The following is a 16,839-nucleotide window of genomic DNA, read 5'->3' on the forward strand; positions in this document are numbered from 1 at the left end:
TATAATTTTGTTTCTTCAAATATTTAAAGACCCCCTCCAGTCACAAATATTTTTTTTCGTCTTGTTCCTACTTGTTTGAGCCTCACTGTGTGGAATGATGTATGCAAAAGTTTGACATGAGAAGGTTTTGACATTCATCCGCTCAAAGTGTGAACTTCCTCTGTGCTCACTGAAAATCTGAGTTTAAGAGGCGGGTCTATGAGCATGATTTGTGACATCACAAATAATTTGGAAGCCAATCCTGTCAGACACACATTAGTAAGTAAAAGTCAACTAATAATTTCAGTTTTTAATTTTCACACAACTTAAATGTTACTTTACTTGGTGATTCCTTTTTGGCAATTTCCAAGTTTTAAGATTCACTGTAGAAGCAATCTTCAAGAGGTACACTGTCAATTTTAAAAGTTGACTTTACTTTAAAAAAAAAACTACCTCAGAATTACCAAGTAAAGTAGACTATTAAATTACAGTTGTGCAAGCTCAAAGTTTTAACAACTTACTATTTACTTGGAAATTTTTTAGGTAATAGGTTTCCCCAATTCCTTTTTTTTCTTTTTTCCTCTATTCTTCCTCTATTTTGCGACATGACAACATGCTGATCACAGTCTTCCTCAGGTGTGAAGGTTGTGGTTAGTATCTAATGCGGACCACTGTAATCAAACATGGTCAAGTTCATGTAAAATAAAGCAGCTAGCAGTGTGTGGGTACTTTTTCCATACAAGACCCTAAAAAATGGTGACGTATTAAGTTAAACTTTTTGGTAAATACACTACAAACTCTTTTGGATGATATTTGTTGATGTAAAGATATTTAAAGAAATAATTTGCAGTGATTACATAAACCATGTGATTTTATTGTCACTGTACATTCAGTGCACTGTTAGATCTGAAAAAAAAAAAAAGCATATATTTACACATGGGTACATTAGGCATGAACACAACAAACAAAACACAAGAAAATGCCACACAATAACTGTCCAGTGAAACCCAGCCAACATTTTCACATTTTTTTTCCCTTTTGTCTCACCAGGACCGTGAACCGTGTGTGTGCATAGTCACCCTGTCCTTTTTATCCGAGCATTGGGTAAGTTTATAATTAAAATGAACCAAAGCTCCCTTTTAACTTGATTCATATATCACAATTGCTAACGTATTGCTTTTGAGTGGAGTAAACCTCTCGGGTAATCACATGTCTACGGTACGTACACCTAGCAGGGTCCTTTATACACCGCGGACCAGAACGGCCAGGGAGGTTCCTCCATGTTTTATGTAAATCTCGTCATCTCAGAGTGCACGGAGATAAGATAAGTCCGCAAATGGAACAGCGAATAAGCAGCTTTCTCCTCCGAGGAATGTGCTCCCCAATTGCAGTAGGTTCATCTACATTTTTTTTAATACCCAGTCAGTGATGTCACTTTATTTCTGTGCCACTGATTCCCAGGAGGGAGCCATGGCCCGTTTCCAAACCCTGTGTAATTTTCAAAATAAGAATTGAGGTATAGGGTCTACACTACTTCACTCGCTATACGTCCTGCTGTGCTGATAACTGAAATCGATGAGCAGTGAGAGACACAAAGACACAGAAAAGAAGAAGAAAATATAGTGTGTCCCACCTCAGACCCAACATGACTCAATACAGTGATTTATATTATACAGCTGTTCAGGTGGGAGAAATTCATTCAACTTAAACAGATGATCATAGTTACATCAATGCACAGCAGCTACAGTATAGTACGGTGAAATATGCACAATACATTTGCAGTGTACAGCACTGTACAGGATGTCCACGTTGTAAACAAAGCACAACTAAATGTCGGTCTGATGCTCCACAACACAAGGAACATAGGTGGCCATATTTGCCTTGCATAGCCCAGTGATCGCTCCGTTATGAAACTATTACAGACACCCATGAAATCGCCTTTGTAAAGATTTAGACAAAAACCCTCCCCAACCACCGCCAACCGAAATAAAACGTCTCTTTTCCCCAAGGTAGAGCCAAAGCAGAAATTTAATTGCTCCATTTCTATTGAGAATTTCAGCTTAGGAGACAATTAGAATTAATTGGATGCAGTGGAACCGTTTTAGAAGTCTGAAAATAAATTAAGCATTTTTCTTTTATTTTTCTTATATTAATTTGACAAGAAGGGAAAGTTGGGAAACAATTATCCTACTATCAGTCTTCAAAGTGCACAGAGGAGGTACGTGAAGGAAAAGAGAGGAGAGAAGGTCAGGTGTTGTAGACAGATCATAAGCACAACATGAGCTTATTGAAACATTCTCCTTTAGCCATCATAATATAGTAGTTTTTACAGTAGTTGTCTCATAATTGACAGAGACGACGTTTAATCAATGCAGGTATTGACCAAACAAAAAAGACATCTTCATCTTGTTCAACTGCTATCGCCACTGTCGTAGCAGGATTGCTCAAAATTAATAGCTGGATTAGCAGATTAAAGATCAAATTATTAATAATTTAATGTCAGTAACATCCATATTTATGTGGAAACAGCAGTAATGTTCACCAGTCGGCTCAAAACACAGTTTAATCAGTGTCTGAAGACTCTACACGCTTTGGTTTGCTACTGTACAGAGGTGAAACACCCCTCACTTCAGCTGGGGATGGGTTAGCTGGTTACACATTTAGAATAGTGCATCATGGGAGTTGTATTCTCTACTGTACTGGGTTATAATTATCTATGCATTACATTAGAGTGAATCAATAGCATCTGCTCCTGTGGGGATCTCTTCAAGTGTAGTAACTGGTCGCTTGGCTTTATGTTTTCTTCTCGTTTGGGCAGAAGCTAATGGCACTTGACACTTTAAAGATGCTTTAAAGTGTTCATAAGGGACAGTATCTGTCTCACTACAGTCCTAAGAGCAGCTCATTAACCTATTGTTGTATTATTTTGATCTTATGATAACATGTCGATAACTGTATCACATTAATCTGATTGCTTGCTTTGAATATTTTGGCAACTGGTTTACAATTGATAGATATTACGCTATAAAAGTCAACTATCACTTCTGGAATATACAGATTTATTAACTTAGTTTGTGCACCTCAGAGTGTCAGTGTTTGTAGAAACGTACATACAGTGCTAGTCTGAACGATCAGCACCTTCATAACGATGAGCAGGAAATAAACATAAATTCAGAGAGGCTTCTGTCATTATTATGTTGTTAAATTTCAGGTCGGAAGGTAATTCAAGTTTGTATCTCAGAAACACAAGTGTCATTATATTGTTGCACATTAATATTTAAACCTCTAGCGATCTGTTGTATTGTTAAAGCCAAGCAGTTTTTTAATGCAGTCATCTTAGATTTAAACAATAAAGGAGAAAATCCTCAGTTTAAAAACCAGGCGAGTTTTGGCCTTGCTGATATAGTTGTTTCAGGAAGGCTAGGTACGGCAACACCACTTGGACAAAGTACACGCAGAACTGCAGTCAAACCAGAAATCTGTTAAGTTACATTATGATTAAGATTACATTTGCTAATGATTGTTTCGGACAGCGGTGCATGGTTGCCTGTTGTAGCATAGCATATTTTTTGATTTTTTCATATTGCTGTTATTTTGTGCTGTCCAAATCTATTTATACAAACTGTACTTTTATGACAGTTCTTAAAATGTCCATGTCAATAAAGCACCTTTGAATTAAACTGTCAAGAAAAATATGCTATGCTACGACAACCATGCACCTCCGGCCAAAATTATTATTAACAAATGTCAACAAAATCATAAAGTAACTTAAAGGAGTTCAATTTCAGGTTCATTGTTTTATTTTGGGTTACTACTAGAATAGGTTTACATGCTTTAATGCTCAAAAAACACATCAGTTGTCTCATACTGTCCAGTGCTGCAGCACTGTATCCCCCCTCTCACTGAAACGCTCTGTTTTAGCTCCTGTCTCTTTAAGGCCCCACCTCCTGAATACCCAGTCTGTTCTGATTGGTCAGCTCACACATGCCTGAGCCAGCACTGCTAACAACAACAGAGCAGCTGTGCTAAATTAATTCTTACCTGCCAAACTAGCTGGGCATAAATTATACAAATGTGTGACATGGTGACGTAGTGTGATGTCACAAAGTCACAGAATTACTACTGGCGAGGCGTTTCAGGACCAGTGATTTTGCGGGAAAGAGGAGCTTATGTTGGTGTGAAGCTTTTTAACTTTAAAGAACCTATATAACACACTGAAGGGAGGGAAAAAATGATAAAACATAATAGGTCTCCTTTAACAAAGTTCTGGTTTTACAACAGTTCTGATTGCGGTTTGTCCAAGACGAGGGATGGCAGAGTCAAAATTTCAAAGTTTGAATTATTTAACCCATAGTTCACACTGCTAAAACAAAATACAGGATCATGTGTTTAATGTTTACAGTTTGGGTTTGTGATGCTAGCACACAGACTTTGGTATCACATATGAGCAAGAACAAAAAGGACTAATCTATCACGAACGATATAGTGACACTTGTTTGAGAATACAACCTAAACAAAAGAGTGATAAACACAAGAAAAAGCAAAGTCTATACAACATAATGCAATCTAATACAGCACCATCACAAACTACAGATTGAAAAATGACCAAAGAGTTGAATCAACACATATATGAACATTATAAACTTCACAAAGGTCGTATTTATTGCAGGGCTATCAGGTTCGATTGCATTAGATTGCATAGGTGTTGCTGTTATTGTGTCTTTTACCTGTATTTAAATAAATAAACCTTACAGTTTAGGTTAAAAGTTCTCAGTACAGAATATAGCTTATCATGTGTATTTTTTTCACAGTATGCCTAGTTGCCAATACTTTTGTATGACACTGAGCACAGACAGGAGTGAGGAGGGCATTTTAGTCACTATGAGCAAAAACCACTGACTGACACTCAGACGCTACCAGACAGAGCTTGCGAGCACGATACCCATTATTGCCGCATTATTCATAGATGCTTAGTGCAAACTCTTTTTGAACTTTGATCACTGGCCAGTCATTGTCCTTCTGAAAGCACCAAGTTGACTAAAACCGCTGAGTCAATGAAGCAACTACGAGGTAAATATATTACGAGGAAATCGAGAATCTTACATACCCGTGCTCGGGTAGCGCTTCCTTTTGATGACGAATATAAGAATATGTCTAACAATTCACCCCCCCCGCCCGCCTGCCCAGTGCAATTTCACACAATATACAGTACACGTATTATATGTAGACCAGTTAGAGACTATTGCTTTCACAACTGAGATTAGAAAATATGAAAGAAACACATAATGTGGCCACGTAGCCGTACAGTTCTTCAGGACATTTATATTAACACACTTCCATTTTGAGATGAAAATAAGATAAGAAACAAATTCACAGAAGCTTCAGGTGATATAGAGCAACGGGTCTCTGGTTATAACAAGACCGCAGTTGCCTGATCTCTGTACACAACATCTTTATATACATCATCATGATCCCATGTCAATCAGGTTGATATTCACCCTTTTTAAAACCGTCTCAAGTCCCTTTTTCTTTTACATTTATTACCATTTAAAAGTGTTAAAATGACTCAGTAGTCCAAGCTTTATCCTTTCACCGTCAGTTGGCACACCACCTTTATTATTTTTTTAATGGGCTGTCCCTCGCCTCCCATTGGGTGATGCAGCTGTCTGTCAAACGTCTGGCCCGGGTGTCAAGCCTTGGCCTCCAGCATCTCGAGGAATAGTTTGTGCATGGGGACTTTGCCCTGCATTTTGATGCTGTAGAAGTGCTGCACGGCCTTGGTGGCGGTCTGACGGAGCAGAGGCAGGGTCATTAGCAGCTTGCCCGCCCGCCGAGGGTCCTCCGGATGCTGGGAGCCCTCAAAGTCCTGCAGGGCCTCATGGAGAGAATCCTGGAGCCTTTGGACCGCCTCGATATTCTCTATGTGCATGGAGTCTGCAGCAAGAAGGGTGGTGGGGAAGGATGGAAGAAGCAAAGATTGTTAATATTTTAGAGGAACACATTATGGGTGCCCTGTGGAGTTTTCAAATGTTAACAAAAAGTTGTGTCTGTCTTCAGTCTTACCCAAATGCATTGTGGGTACTGGGCCCTGTTTACATGACAACAGTTTTGCTAAAAATGGAAATGTTTTTCCGTTGTAAAAACATCATCGTACACACGGATCTGCAAAAACGATGTTGCGTGAACGAACGGCCAAAATACAACAAAAGTTTACTGTTTTATACAAAAACCATTGTCAGGATACAAGTGACGCTACTGACCAGTGCTAACGACTGTTGTTGACTGCTCCTGTTTCAATATCAATGAAAGTATTAAACAAGATAGCCCGGTAAACTGCTGTCCTGATGGCCCAACAGCTATTTGTAATTCTCTTTTAATACAAATTTTGGGCGCCCCAATAGCTCAGTTGGTAGAGCAGTCGTCCCATGTTCAGAGGCCTTGTCCTCGCTGCAGCGGCCCAGGGTTTGAGTCTGACCTCTGGCCCCTTTGCTGCATGTCATCCTCCCTCTCTCTCATCCCATTTCCTATCACCGCTCAATGCTGTCCTATCAATCAAGCCGTGAAAAGGCCAAAAAATACATTTAAAAAAAAAATTAAAAAATAAATACAAAATCTTAAACCTTTTTGGTGTCTAACATGGTATCAAATATCAATATTTTACAAGGTATTGTATCAAAATAAGAAATTCCAGTCTTGTATTCTTGAGGTCTGAGAGAGGTTTTGAATGCATTTTATTCTTCATTAAACATTGGCAAAGCCATTTTTGGTAATAATTTAAACAGTGCATTGTTTACACTCATGTTTGCTAGCTAGCTGTCTTGCTCTTCCCTGCCTTTGCCTGTGCAGTGCTACCTTTGTTGGCACGTTACAGCTGCCAACTGTCCATCAGCGTCACGTGTAACTAACATGCTCACATGCATACATGACTAATAAAATAGAGGCCCATATGCATACACGTTGCTCCATAGCACTACTAGCGGGCAAATACTCTGCAGTGTACCTTTAATGACAAATGTATTAAATGAAAGGCATTTTCTATTGATCTGCAGTGTGACAAATCTAGATCTACGGCTGCAACAACGACTTGGTGTTTTGCAGCTTTGAATTCTGCAGCCGCTCTTTGCAAACATGCAATTTTGAAGAGAGGTTTTTCTCTTGTTAGTGCTTAATGACACTCCTTAAATAAATGCCTATGCGTGGCCGGGACTCTAGGGAGAGAGAGGGGAGAGGTACTGTAGGTCTGTATAAATATATGGCGGGACAGGAAAAAGATTCATTTCTTTTGGTATCATGCGACCACATACATCCCCCCCTGCTAATGAATTCAGATGGCTGCATTACTAGGATATCGTTCAGCTGAATGATGGCGGCAGATGGCCTTCATTTCCATAAGAAAGAGCAGTTGGCCCCCTTATGTATAGGCTCTAAAATAAAACCAGTTGAGACTTATTAAAAACTGCTCTCTATGTGTAAGTCTACAAGTCGGGGGGGAAAAAAACAGTCTTGTCCTCCAAAAGGACACGCTGACAGAGAGCGTTTTAATGGACAAGCAGCGGTTTGCTTTCAGCCAATTTCACTGCACAGACTTACAGTGTCAGCTCTCATCTGTGGACGGATCATATCCACAATTCATTAACTGATAGATAAAACTGCGCGACACAAAATGTGGATTCAATTCTGTATTCTAATTGAATCGAAAGCATTCATCTCAATGGAATAAGATGGACTCGCCTCATCCTAAACACACTGTATTACTGGAGCTAAACCAAACGTGGCCGCTGATTGAAGCGTGCGAGTGAATTAGATCGGCTCTGCTATGTGTCATGAAAGTTGTGGAGCGAAGTGAGACCGTGTACAAACATGTAAATGAGGCAGAAAAAAGGGAAAGTACAAGGCTAATTATGTTCCTAACTGACTGATTAAGTCTCTTTTACCAGTCGCCTTCTGTGTAAATTGCGTTTCTATCTTGGGAAATTAACTAGGCTATGTGGACCGCACATGTGTTCCAGCACTCTTCATTTGAAACCTTCATGTTAATACTGATCTGATCCTCGTTTGGCTACGCGAGCATATGTGTGTGTGTGTGTGTTTGAAGAACGGAGGAGGGGATAGAAAGAATATGTTTTCAAATGTGTGTCAGTGTGTGTAAACTGCATAGCGAGCGTTTTCATATGCGTGTGTGTGTGTGTGTTGAAGGAGGTTAGGGGCGGAATGCAAAACTAACTTTGAAGAAACAATTTCCATGTAATCCGTCAGCAGCCTGGCGTCAATCCCGTCGATACTCCGCTAATTACAAAATCAATGGCCATGAATTTCCACAGCTGTCACACCCACAGGACCCCTGGAGCCCGAAGCTCTCCGAGACTGTGTTCAAACGAGCCGAGGCTGCCCTCACGCCCTCGCTGAGCCTCCCTCTCAACCCCTGCCTTCCTCTCTCACACTTCTCCCTTACCTTTACACATCCCTGTCTTTCCATCACCGCTCTCCCTCCCCTCCCCTCTCTCTCCACTCTCCCATGGAGAGTTTGTCATCAGAAGACTAAAGCTCTGGGCTCAGCATTTTTCATTTTTCAGTCAGGCAGGAGAAAAGACTCCTAACAGGCATTGATTAGTGGGGGACAGGCCCGGCCTCATGAAAAGCAAACTGTCGATACGGGCGCAGCATCTTCACATTGGAACAAACGAGGCCCGTCGCTCCCCAACGCTCATTCCACTCCACTTAACACATTTTATTGACAGCCCCTGTTTTCCTAATGAAATGCTAAATATATCTCCCTCGGCTGTGGCGTGCTGGCAGCTACTGTTATGGAGATGGAGAGAATGAGAGCGCAATGTGACAGTCACACACACACACACACATACACACACACGTGCACACAAATTAAAATATAGACGCACACACACTCGCACACATTGTTTAAATGAAACAACCATGCCTCTGACCTTTTTGTCCCGTCTTATCAGGAATCCTTCATTGTAGAAGTGATCGGCTCACCAGATACAGACAAGCGCTTGACATTTTTTTTTGTTTTATTTCTTTGTTTGTTTTAATTAAATGCCAACCATCGAGATTCATGTCAGATTTAACATAGAGATGTACCTCCTTGTCGTGGCACAAAAAAAAAAATATTTGGCCAATTGACTGGAACGTTCTTGATGATACCTTTAGGTATATCATTTTTGTGTTTAAACCAAAGGTAACCTAATGCACACACTCACACTTGTTTTACAGTGACTGTGATTCCATCTTATTGCCAGGCAAACTGTTTGAAATGTTGTAAAAACGAAAGACGAAGATGATGCAGATGAAGAAGAAGAAGAAGAAGAAGAAGAAGAGGAAGGAGGAATTAGTTGGGGCATTTGGGGGCTTCCTCTCTTCTCTCAGAGTGTAAATGGCTGATCAGTCTATATGACTATGTCAGAACATATTCGCAAATGTTTTTCATCTCCACTGAAGCGCATTAACTCTTAACTCTCTCTTTCACAAAATGCAAAAATGACCTCGAGCAAGACTTTTTTTGGCGAAATCGAGGAAGTTCTTTGAGGATTTCTTCCCGTTTGCTGTCTGTTTAGATGGTTTATGTAGTTTGTTTATGAAGCTCTTTTTCTTCTTATTAAAATTTCTTCCCCAAAACTACGTAGCGCTCCTTTAAGAAGGTTGTTAATTCCACATTTTGTGACAGGATCTTGGCAAATGTACTCCATATCATCTTGTTTCAGCTTTCATTGATGCTGTATAATGTTACATAGAGTGAATGATATTCAAGACTTCATAAAAAATCCTACTCTTGATGTCTTTCCACATTGCCCCAAAATTCAGCCAAAAATAATCGGTGTATTGTCACTGGAATTTAAAATAAAGTTCTGTATGCTTTGAACACAGAGCGGGATTGAAGAGGTAAACTATACCTGAGTTGGCGAGGGCGATGGCTTTGAGCGAGACAAACTCCTCCTTCTCCATGCGCAGCTTCTTGAAGCGTCGCACCAGCGGCAGGATGGCGACGTGCAGGTCCAGCAGGCCCGAGATCCTCGCCTGCTCCTCGTCCACCACGTAGTCCTCCGCGTACACGATCTCGTCCTCGCAGGGCAGCGAGCGAAACACGATGCTCAGCACCAGGATCTCCATCCAGGCGCTCTGCAGTAAACTCATCTGGTCTGCCAGCGAGAGAGTGGAAAAACCTGCAGGATTTAAAAAGTAAATGTTAGTTTTTGGGATTTTCTTTCCAGGTACTGCCGGGCACACACACACTTTATAACCACATGACAAGTCATGAGACCGACCCATTAACCTCACTGCTCTGTAATTGGCCGTCTCAAGTATATCCGTATGTTTTATGGGCTGTGTACTGTATATAACGCTGCATAATCCCCAGAGAAGTCCAACATGAAACACGGGCCGATGGCTGTATGCGGTGGCTTAAGGGAAGAATATAAATCAGTCAAGTGCAGAGGCCTTTGAAACATGAGCCGGGGCTGCTTCAACCATCAACCGTCGACAGTCAGTCCTTCTGCAGCCAAGTACATGAGCGCATGAGAGACCGATTAGTGAGGACAAATCCACTCGTAAACCTAACCAGCTCTTCTCAGCTCTTGAATTCTGGGTTTTAAAGTTGACTAAATGAACAGGTTGAAATTGCTTTTTTAGTTTTTCTTCAAACTTAGATAAGTCGTAAAACTCACCACTCAGTTATAGTGGACTTCATTCCTCAAGCATTTTCCAGCCGTCATGCCTTCATCAGGTTATTTACTTCTTATGAAGTTAGTCAATGAATCATGTACATTTTCAAGAGCCATTTTGCATTTATAATTAAGTACATTAAGCCTGAGTGTATTGAACAAGTGCATCAGTGGAAGAGTTTGCTCAGTGACCTTGTTGTAATGTTATGAACATTTTCTATTTGTGGTAATTCATTTTTCTTTTATAGTCACATGAAGCAGAAGTACAAAAGTATTGTCAAAACATATTTAAAGGTGCAATACCAGTCGAATTCATACTAACTGTAGCTAGTTAGCTCAGTTAGCATTACAGCTACTGGCCCAGACTGGGAGCTCGTGGCACCAGGGGAGCGTTGGTGTTGTTAACACTGCGAGCAGAGGAGTGTATGACTGCCCGGAGGAGAAGGTTTTCAGGCCTGGGACGGGGTGACGCAGCAGGGAACGCCGTAACATAATATGAAACCTGTTATTTCTTCCTATTTGTTGATAATTTTAGTGCATTTTTGAATGTTTTAAACTAAAATTCTTACATATTGCCCCTTTAAATTTGCCATTGCAAGTAACGTACAAGTACATCAGTTGTACTTAAATGCAGTACTTAACAGTAAATGCACTTAATTTCTTTCCGACACTGTGTATAAATAATATGGACTTATATTTTCATTATTCTGTAATAATGAAAATGCAATTTATTTAAAGGTACGACCAGCTACAGGTGACATAATGGTACAATGATGGGAAAGACCTTCAGTCCGATACGAAACAAAAACACAAATTTATTACACCTGATAAACACCTTCTTGACTCTTTTGTCTCTTGCTCAACCTTCTGAACTCGAGTTAACAATTCATCCGGGATGTGGAGGTCGTCCCATCAACTCTCGTCTCTAACATTCACACACACGCGCGCACACACACAGACACACACACACACACACACACCACATCAAACAGACGGACATCTGAAAAGACCTCGAGCGCCACAATACCTCTCAGCACTCTATAGTGAATAGGAAGGTGATTGGGAGTATTGACCAGGGCCTTGAACCCACCACTCTGCTTACTTAAATCTGAGGTTGTATGGACGGGGAATGGGGCAGGTTGACTTAAAAGAGGTCCTCCTGATGGTTCTTATCAAGCAAATAGAGAAACGACGGGCAGAGAGAGAGAATGAGGGAGAGAGAAAAGAGTGCTGGGGGTGTCATTGATTAGTAGATTGTAATCAGTCCACCAAATGCGAAAGGGGGATCGATCCAAGCCTCAGATCTGACAAACAGACAGCTGATGGAGGACATCCGGTACACGTTTAGTGGGGGGATGGAGGGACTGCGGGATCACTGAATGTAGATACTCTAGGCTGCGTAAGGAACTCGTGAATTTACTCTCCAACCCTTAAAGACTCGTTAAAAGACAATTAATGGCTTCAATCCTGTGAGGTGTATTTAGAATAACAAGGGACGATCGATGTCTATACTTCTCACATGTTACATGTCTAGGAAAAGCCAAAATATGTGAAAAAAAAGCTTATTCCGAGTACATCCTACTGTTAATAAATCGGTTTCATAGTACCTTTCATGCTGGGGGCACCATTTCTTTTGTTATGTGCTCAGTTTTCTGTTTTTTAATACTCCTCACCCATCTCCTCATTTTCTTCATCATCTCTTTTTTCCCCCAGCATGTTTTTTTTCCCTTTCCACTCAATTTACTCAAGCGGTGGAGTGACTTCCTGGCTCCCCAGGGGTCGCCCCGGAGCTTCAGGTGCGTCGCCCGGAGGTGGCTGAGTTAAGTGTCACTGTGGAGGGTGATTCCCCCTGATGAAATATCAATATGTCACCCTACTGATTTACTGCCGTTTGACCAAACATGACACAATATTGAGCAAACTTGGGAATGTGTTTGTCTGTGTCTCTGCAGTGTTCTCCCCTTGTGATGACAAGAGGCATGAACGGAGAGGGAGGGGATAGCACAGTTTTCCACTGCGCTATAAAAAAATGAATTATTATGTACTATTCTGCCCTGTGAAGGCTGAATGAGGAATTAAGTAAAAGAGTTTAAAGTTTATAGGCTGTGAGGCAAACTGCGTAATAGATAGAAAGGTTGTAATGCCTTCATGTTATACCTTTTAAAGCTGATTATAGAAATAACTGTCTTACAGTAGGATACCTGAAAAAGGCAGATACAGAAGAAACAGCTTTGTATCTTTCTACTACACTCACAACTGAACTCGTATGTCTAAGAAAATAAAATATATTTTACAGTGTATAGTTTGTAGGTTATCACAATCTAAAAAAAAAATCAATCTACAGTTCAACACATTTAAATATGTGATTTACAGCTAAATTAAACAGTCAAAACCTGAGATGGTAGATGCTGCTATGCTAGGCTGGTTACCTTTTAGCCAAACTAGTTTAACTGTTTTTTCTCCGTCATGACAGACTTTACCTCCTGCTTATATGTCCGATAACAATCTACTGGTTTGGAATTAATCATTTCAACTAAAAAGAAAGCAAAATAATAGAAAATGCAATTAGCTTTAAAGCTAGCTGTTGCTGCCGCACCGGCTAGCATGTAGCGATCTAGTGTTAGCTGTCTAACAGATGATCTCAATGTGTTTATGCTGTTTTTATTGTTTGAGGTGAGGTAAAAATAGAGAGTTCATGTACTGTGGTTTGGTTTTTAGCCTCCATAAAGAATGCATTTCAGTGTGATGGTGTGTTTTTTTTTTTTCAGTTAAAAAAAAGAGATTTTTCTTAAAAATTGCCTTCATATAGAAGTAATTCTCAGCAGGATACAATTTGAAAGAAATCTAACAAAAATCCTGGATTACAGTTTCTGTCTATGAATTATTAAACATCTTTAATTTACATATTGGCTAAGTGGAAAAAAAAATGATGCTGAATGTATGAGCAGAAAGTTTACTGGCAAGATACTAAAGCATGATAAAAATAGTTTAAAGAACTAAGTCACTCATAGCCACTGGGTACAGTAAGGTAAAGATAATGGTCTTGGTTAAATTCGTGCAGCATGAGTCATGTTAATTAACATTTAACTGACAGCACAATCTTTCCCTTAACAAAAGTGTTTTTGTTGCTGAAACCAAACCACATGTGGGACTCAAGATACAATCACTGGACTCCAGTGTCGAAGTCCATCTTCCACCTTTGTAACACGTGATAGGAGGACGGTGAATCTGAAACTAAATCCTCCTTACTAGGACTGTAAATCTACATGTGACACCCCCCGATGTTAGCAGTCATACTGAATGACTGTAGGCTACCATTTGATTTATAAACACACAGTGGGATGTTTTTGTGATTGTTTTCAGGAAAAGCAAAGCTCTCTGGCTGTGCAACAGTACAGTACAGGTACAAATCAGATAAGTAATTGAATCCCTATTCAGTACAATGAAGAGACTGAGTGGTTGGCAGTGAAGCTTGAAGCTGTCATTGAGAGCTAGGTCTAAAACAGACAGCAGTTCACTCTCTATTCATTTAGTATCATTACAGGCCTCCTAAGAGCCCTAATGGGCCTAATAAAAAGACAGAGGTAATAATGAGACTAGAGGGCCCTATATGAGCAGGAGGAGTCGGAGGGGGGGGAGAGCCAGGGGAGCAGGAGAACAAGGAAGCCAGAGAGTGTGCGTGAAAGATATGATGGTTGAGAGAGAGAGAGATTTTGTGTGTGTGTGGGAGAGAGAAGAGAGGAAAGAGGAAGAAAACCAAGTTAAATACCAGAGGGTGCTGAACGCTGTTGCCTGAATATAAATCAACACATGTAGTGTGCACTTACATGTCTGAGATGGTGCGCGTGTGTTAACAGCTGCACAAATTAGTGGCCACCTCTGACCTCCTGACACCTGCGCCACGATACTGTTTCCATTTTCATGACAGTGTGTGTAACATCCAATCAGTGGCTGCCTGCAGCGATGAGTTACAGTCAACACACAGGAAAACCATCGTCTCCAACGGTTGTGCTCTTGAAGACAAAATGCGTTTTATTTTGAAAGCCTCTTAGCAGAAATGTCTGCTAACTTGTGCACATTAAGTAGCCCTGAGTCCAGCTGTTCACCGCAAATATTTAAGCCTTCAAAATGACAACATGTAACAGAAGAATCTATTCAGCGTTGCATGTTTCCTTGGTCTCCACATGTGCATGTTGAAGGACTTTTACATTAATGGGGCGATCTGCAGTAATGACTCTTATTACCTCATCGTTAAGGCCATTTGCTCAGTGGGCTATGAGTGTAATGGTGGGAGTGGACTGTTAAACTGTAGGGACCCCTTTTGTCTTAATCGTTACTCGGTGACACCCTGACCCAGTGGCCCCGGGTAAAATGTCCCCAGAGTGTCACATGCCCCTTTAATAACTCTGTCAGGTCTGGATTTAGATCTTCGTAGCATTCAAGATCAATAGTTAGACATGGAGAATGTAACAGAGACTGAGGTGTAAATGTCTTGAATTGGTTTCTGCAGCCCTGTAGCTATCATTAAAATGAATAATTTGATTGCAGGCACTCTATTCGGCCTCTTTTTCAAAACAGCAGGTGAGTGAAGCTCCTATTGTCCCTGTTAAAGCACCTTCACCTCGTACTGTACACCGATATTCAAACAAAGCCAAAACTCCTAATCAGACCACACAGCTAACATCTGCTTTGAAAGTCAATCCTCTGTCGTTTCGAGAGCAGGTTTGGTGTCAACACACCTTCACCACCACAAACTACATGCTATTTATCCATCTAGATAGTTTCTTTGCAGAAATCACAAGCCTGTTACTCAACATAATCTACAGACCTTGTCGTGAGCAGTTTCATGCAGGAACCTTTTTCTTTCCGTATCAAGAATTGTGCATGTAATCATGGACAAGTGGCTAGCTAACTAAGCAAGCTAACGTTACAGCTCAGGTGAGGAGGACGCCATCAATGTTTACATCCAATGATGTCATGAGCACGAGCCTCTCATCAAGATGCACGCTTACTTCTGTGCAGTGATATGGTTAAAAGCTGACTTTACTTTTAAAAAGTCAGGAAACCGATAACCTCAGAGTCACCAAGCGAAGTAGACTATTACCGCCAAAAAGTTTTAACACCTTAGAGAAATTAGTCTACTTTACTTGTCTACTTTGACATAATTTTGAGGTAATCAGTTTGTGTACAGGAATTTGTGTGTACACAACACAGTCTGTGGATTATCTTGACTAACTGGGTCATGACTTCTGGAAAGAGGAATCGCTGTTGAGTTTTTCAAATCTATTTTTACTACCTTTCAGCACCACAAGCCGAGTGCCATTTCGTTCCATTATATTCTACACCCCATATCTCCAAAACTCAGCAACTCATACCAAAACAATCTAGATCGATAAATAGCACCACAGGTAAGAGGAAAAATATGTTTTTTTGATGAATTGTCCCTTTAAGGTGTCAAACGTAAATCTGCTGACGAATCAGTGACTGGGTTGAACTCCGGCAGCTGGTTGGTGTCGTGCCAGCTGGGAAATGAGTGAATAAATCCACAGGTAAGGGAAAAAAATGCTCTGTTTAGTTGTGAAGTTGTGAAGGAGAAATTAATTTACTATGCGACATTGCATTATAGTTGATTGTATTAAGTCTCAAATGAGGATTTGTTCCTTTTCTTTGTTTTATAGGATTGTAAAATAAATGTATTTGTGCTGCAGGTCGGATAAAACAAGACATGTAAAGACGTTACCTTGTGCTCAGGAAAATTGTGATCAGCATTTAACTGATTAATCGACATAATAACTAGCAGTTAATTGATTGTTGCAGCGCTACATTGCAGTAAAAAAAAAAAATGTTGAATTAAGCTGAATTAGCCATTTGTGAAGTAGTATGTACAAAATGTGCACAACACCTGATTGGATCAATGAGGCGTAGCTACAGTGAGTCCAGCCTGTGCTGCCTTCAACCACACTGTGTCTGTTTCAGCCGATAGAGATGAAAAGAAAAGAAGATCTGAGAACATTTGCATAACAAGTCTTATTTAAGAATTCGTCAACAAGGACCGGGGAGGGGGGATCCATCAGTATTTGCCTAAATAAATCAATTTTTACAATAGGCCCTGTGTAGTATCCTTAAGTAAGTAAGAGGATTGCTTTCTTTAAGTCTGGGATTGAAATGGAATACATTGACATAG

The 16,839-nt window shown here is 40.4% G+C and overlaps 1 protein-coding gene across 2 annotated transcripts in view; it reads right to left on the reverse strand.

Annotated features, from left to right (window-relative positions):
• Nucleotides 1-5,604: 5,604 nt before the first annotated feature.
• Nucleotides 5,605-16,839, reverse strand: part of LOC141018069 (steroid hormone receptor ERR2-like) — a 39,378-nt gene continuing 28,143 nt past the window's right edge. For both annotated transcript variants that reach the window (XM_073492939.1, XM_073492940.1), the window contains 2 exons: nt 9,888-10,157; nt 5,605-5,913 (listed from right to left, as the gene is read on the reverse strand). In XM_073492939.1, coding sequence (XP_073349040.1) covers nt 5,669-5,913; nt 9,888-10,157 — 515 coding nt within the window. In that variant the 3' untranslated portion in view covers nt 5,605-5,668. The remainder of the gene's footprint in view (nt 5,914-9,887; nt 10,158-16,839) is intronic.

This window comes from Pagrus major, chromosome 22, assembly GCF_040436345.1.
Source record: "Pagrus major chromosome 22, Pma_NU_1.0".
In the NCBI taxonomy this organism is placed as follows: domain Eukaryota; kingdom Metazoa; phylum Chordata; class Actinopteri; order Spariformes; family Sparidae; genus Pagrus; species Pagrus major.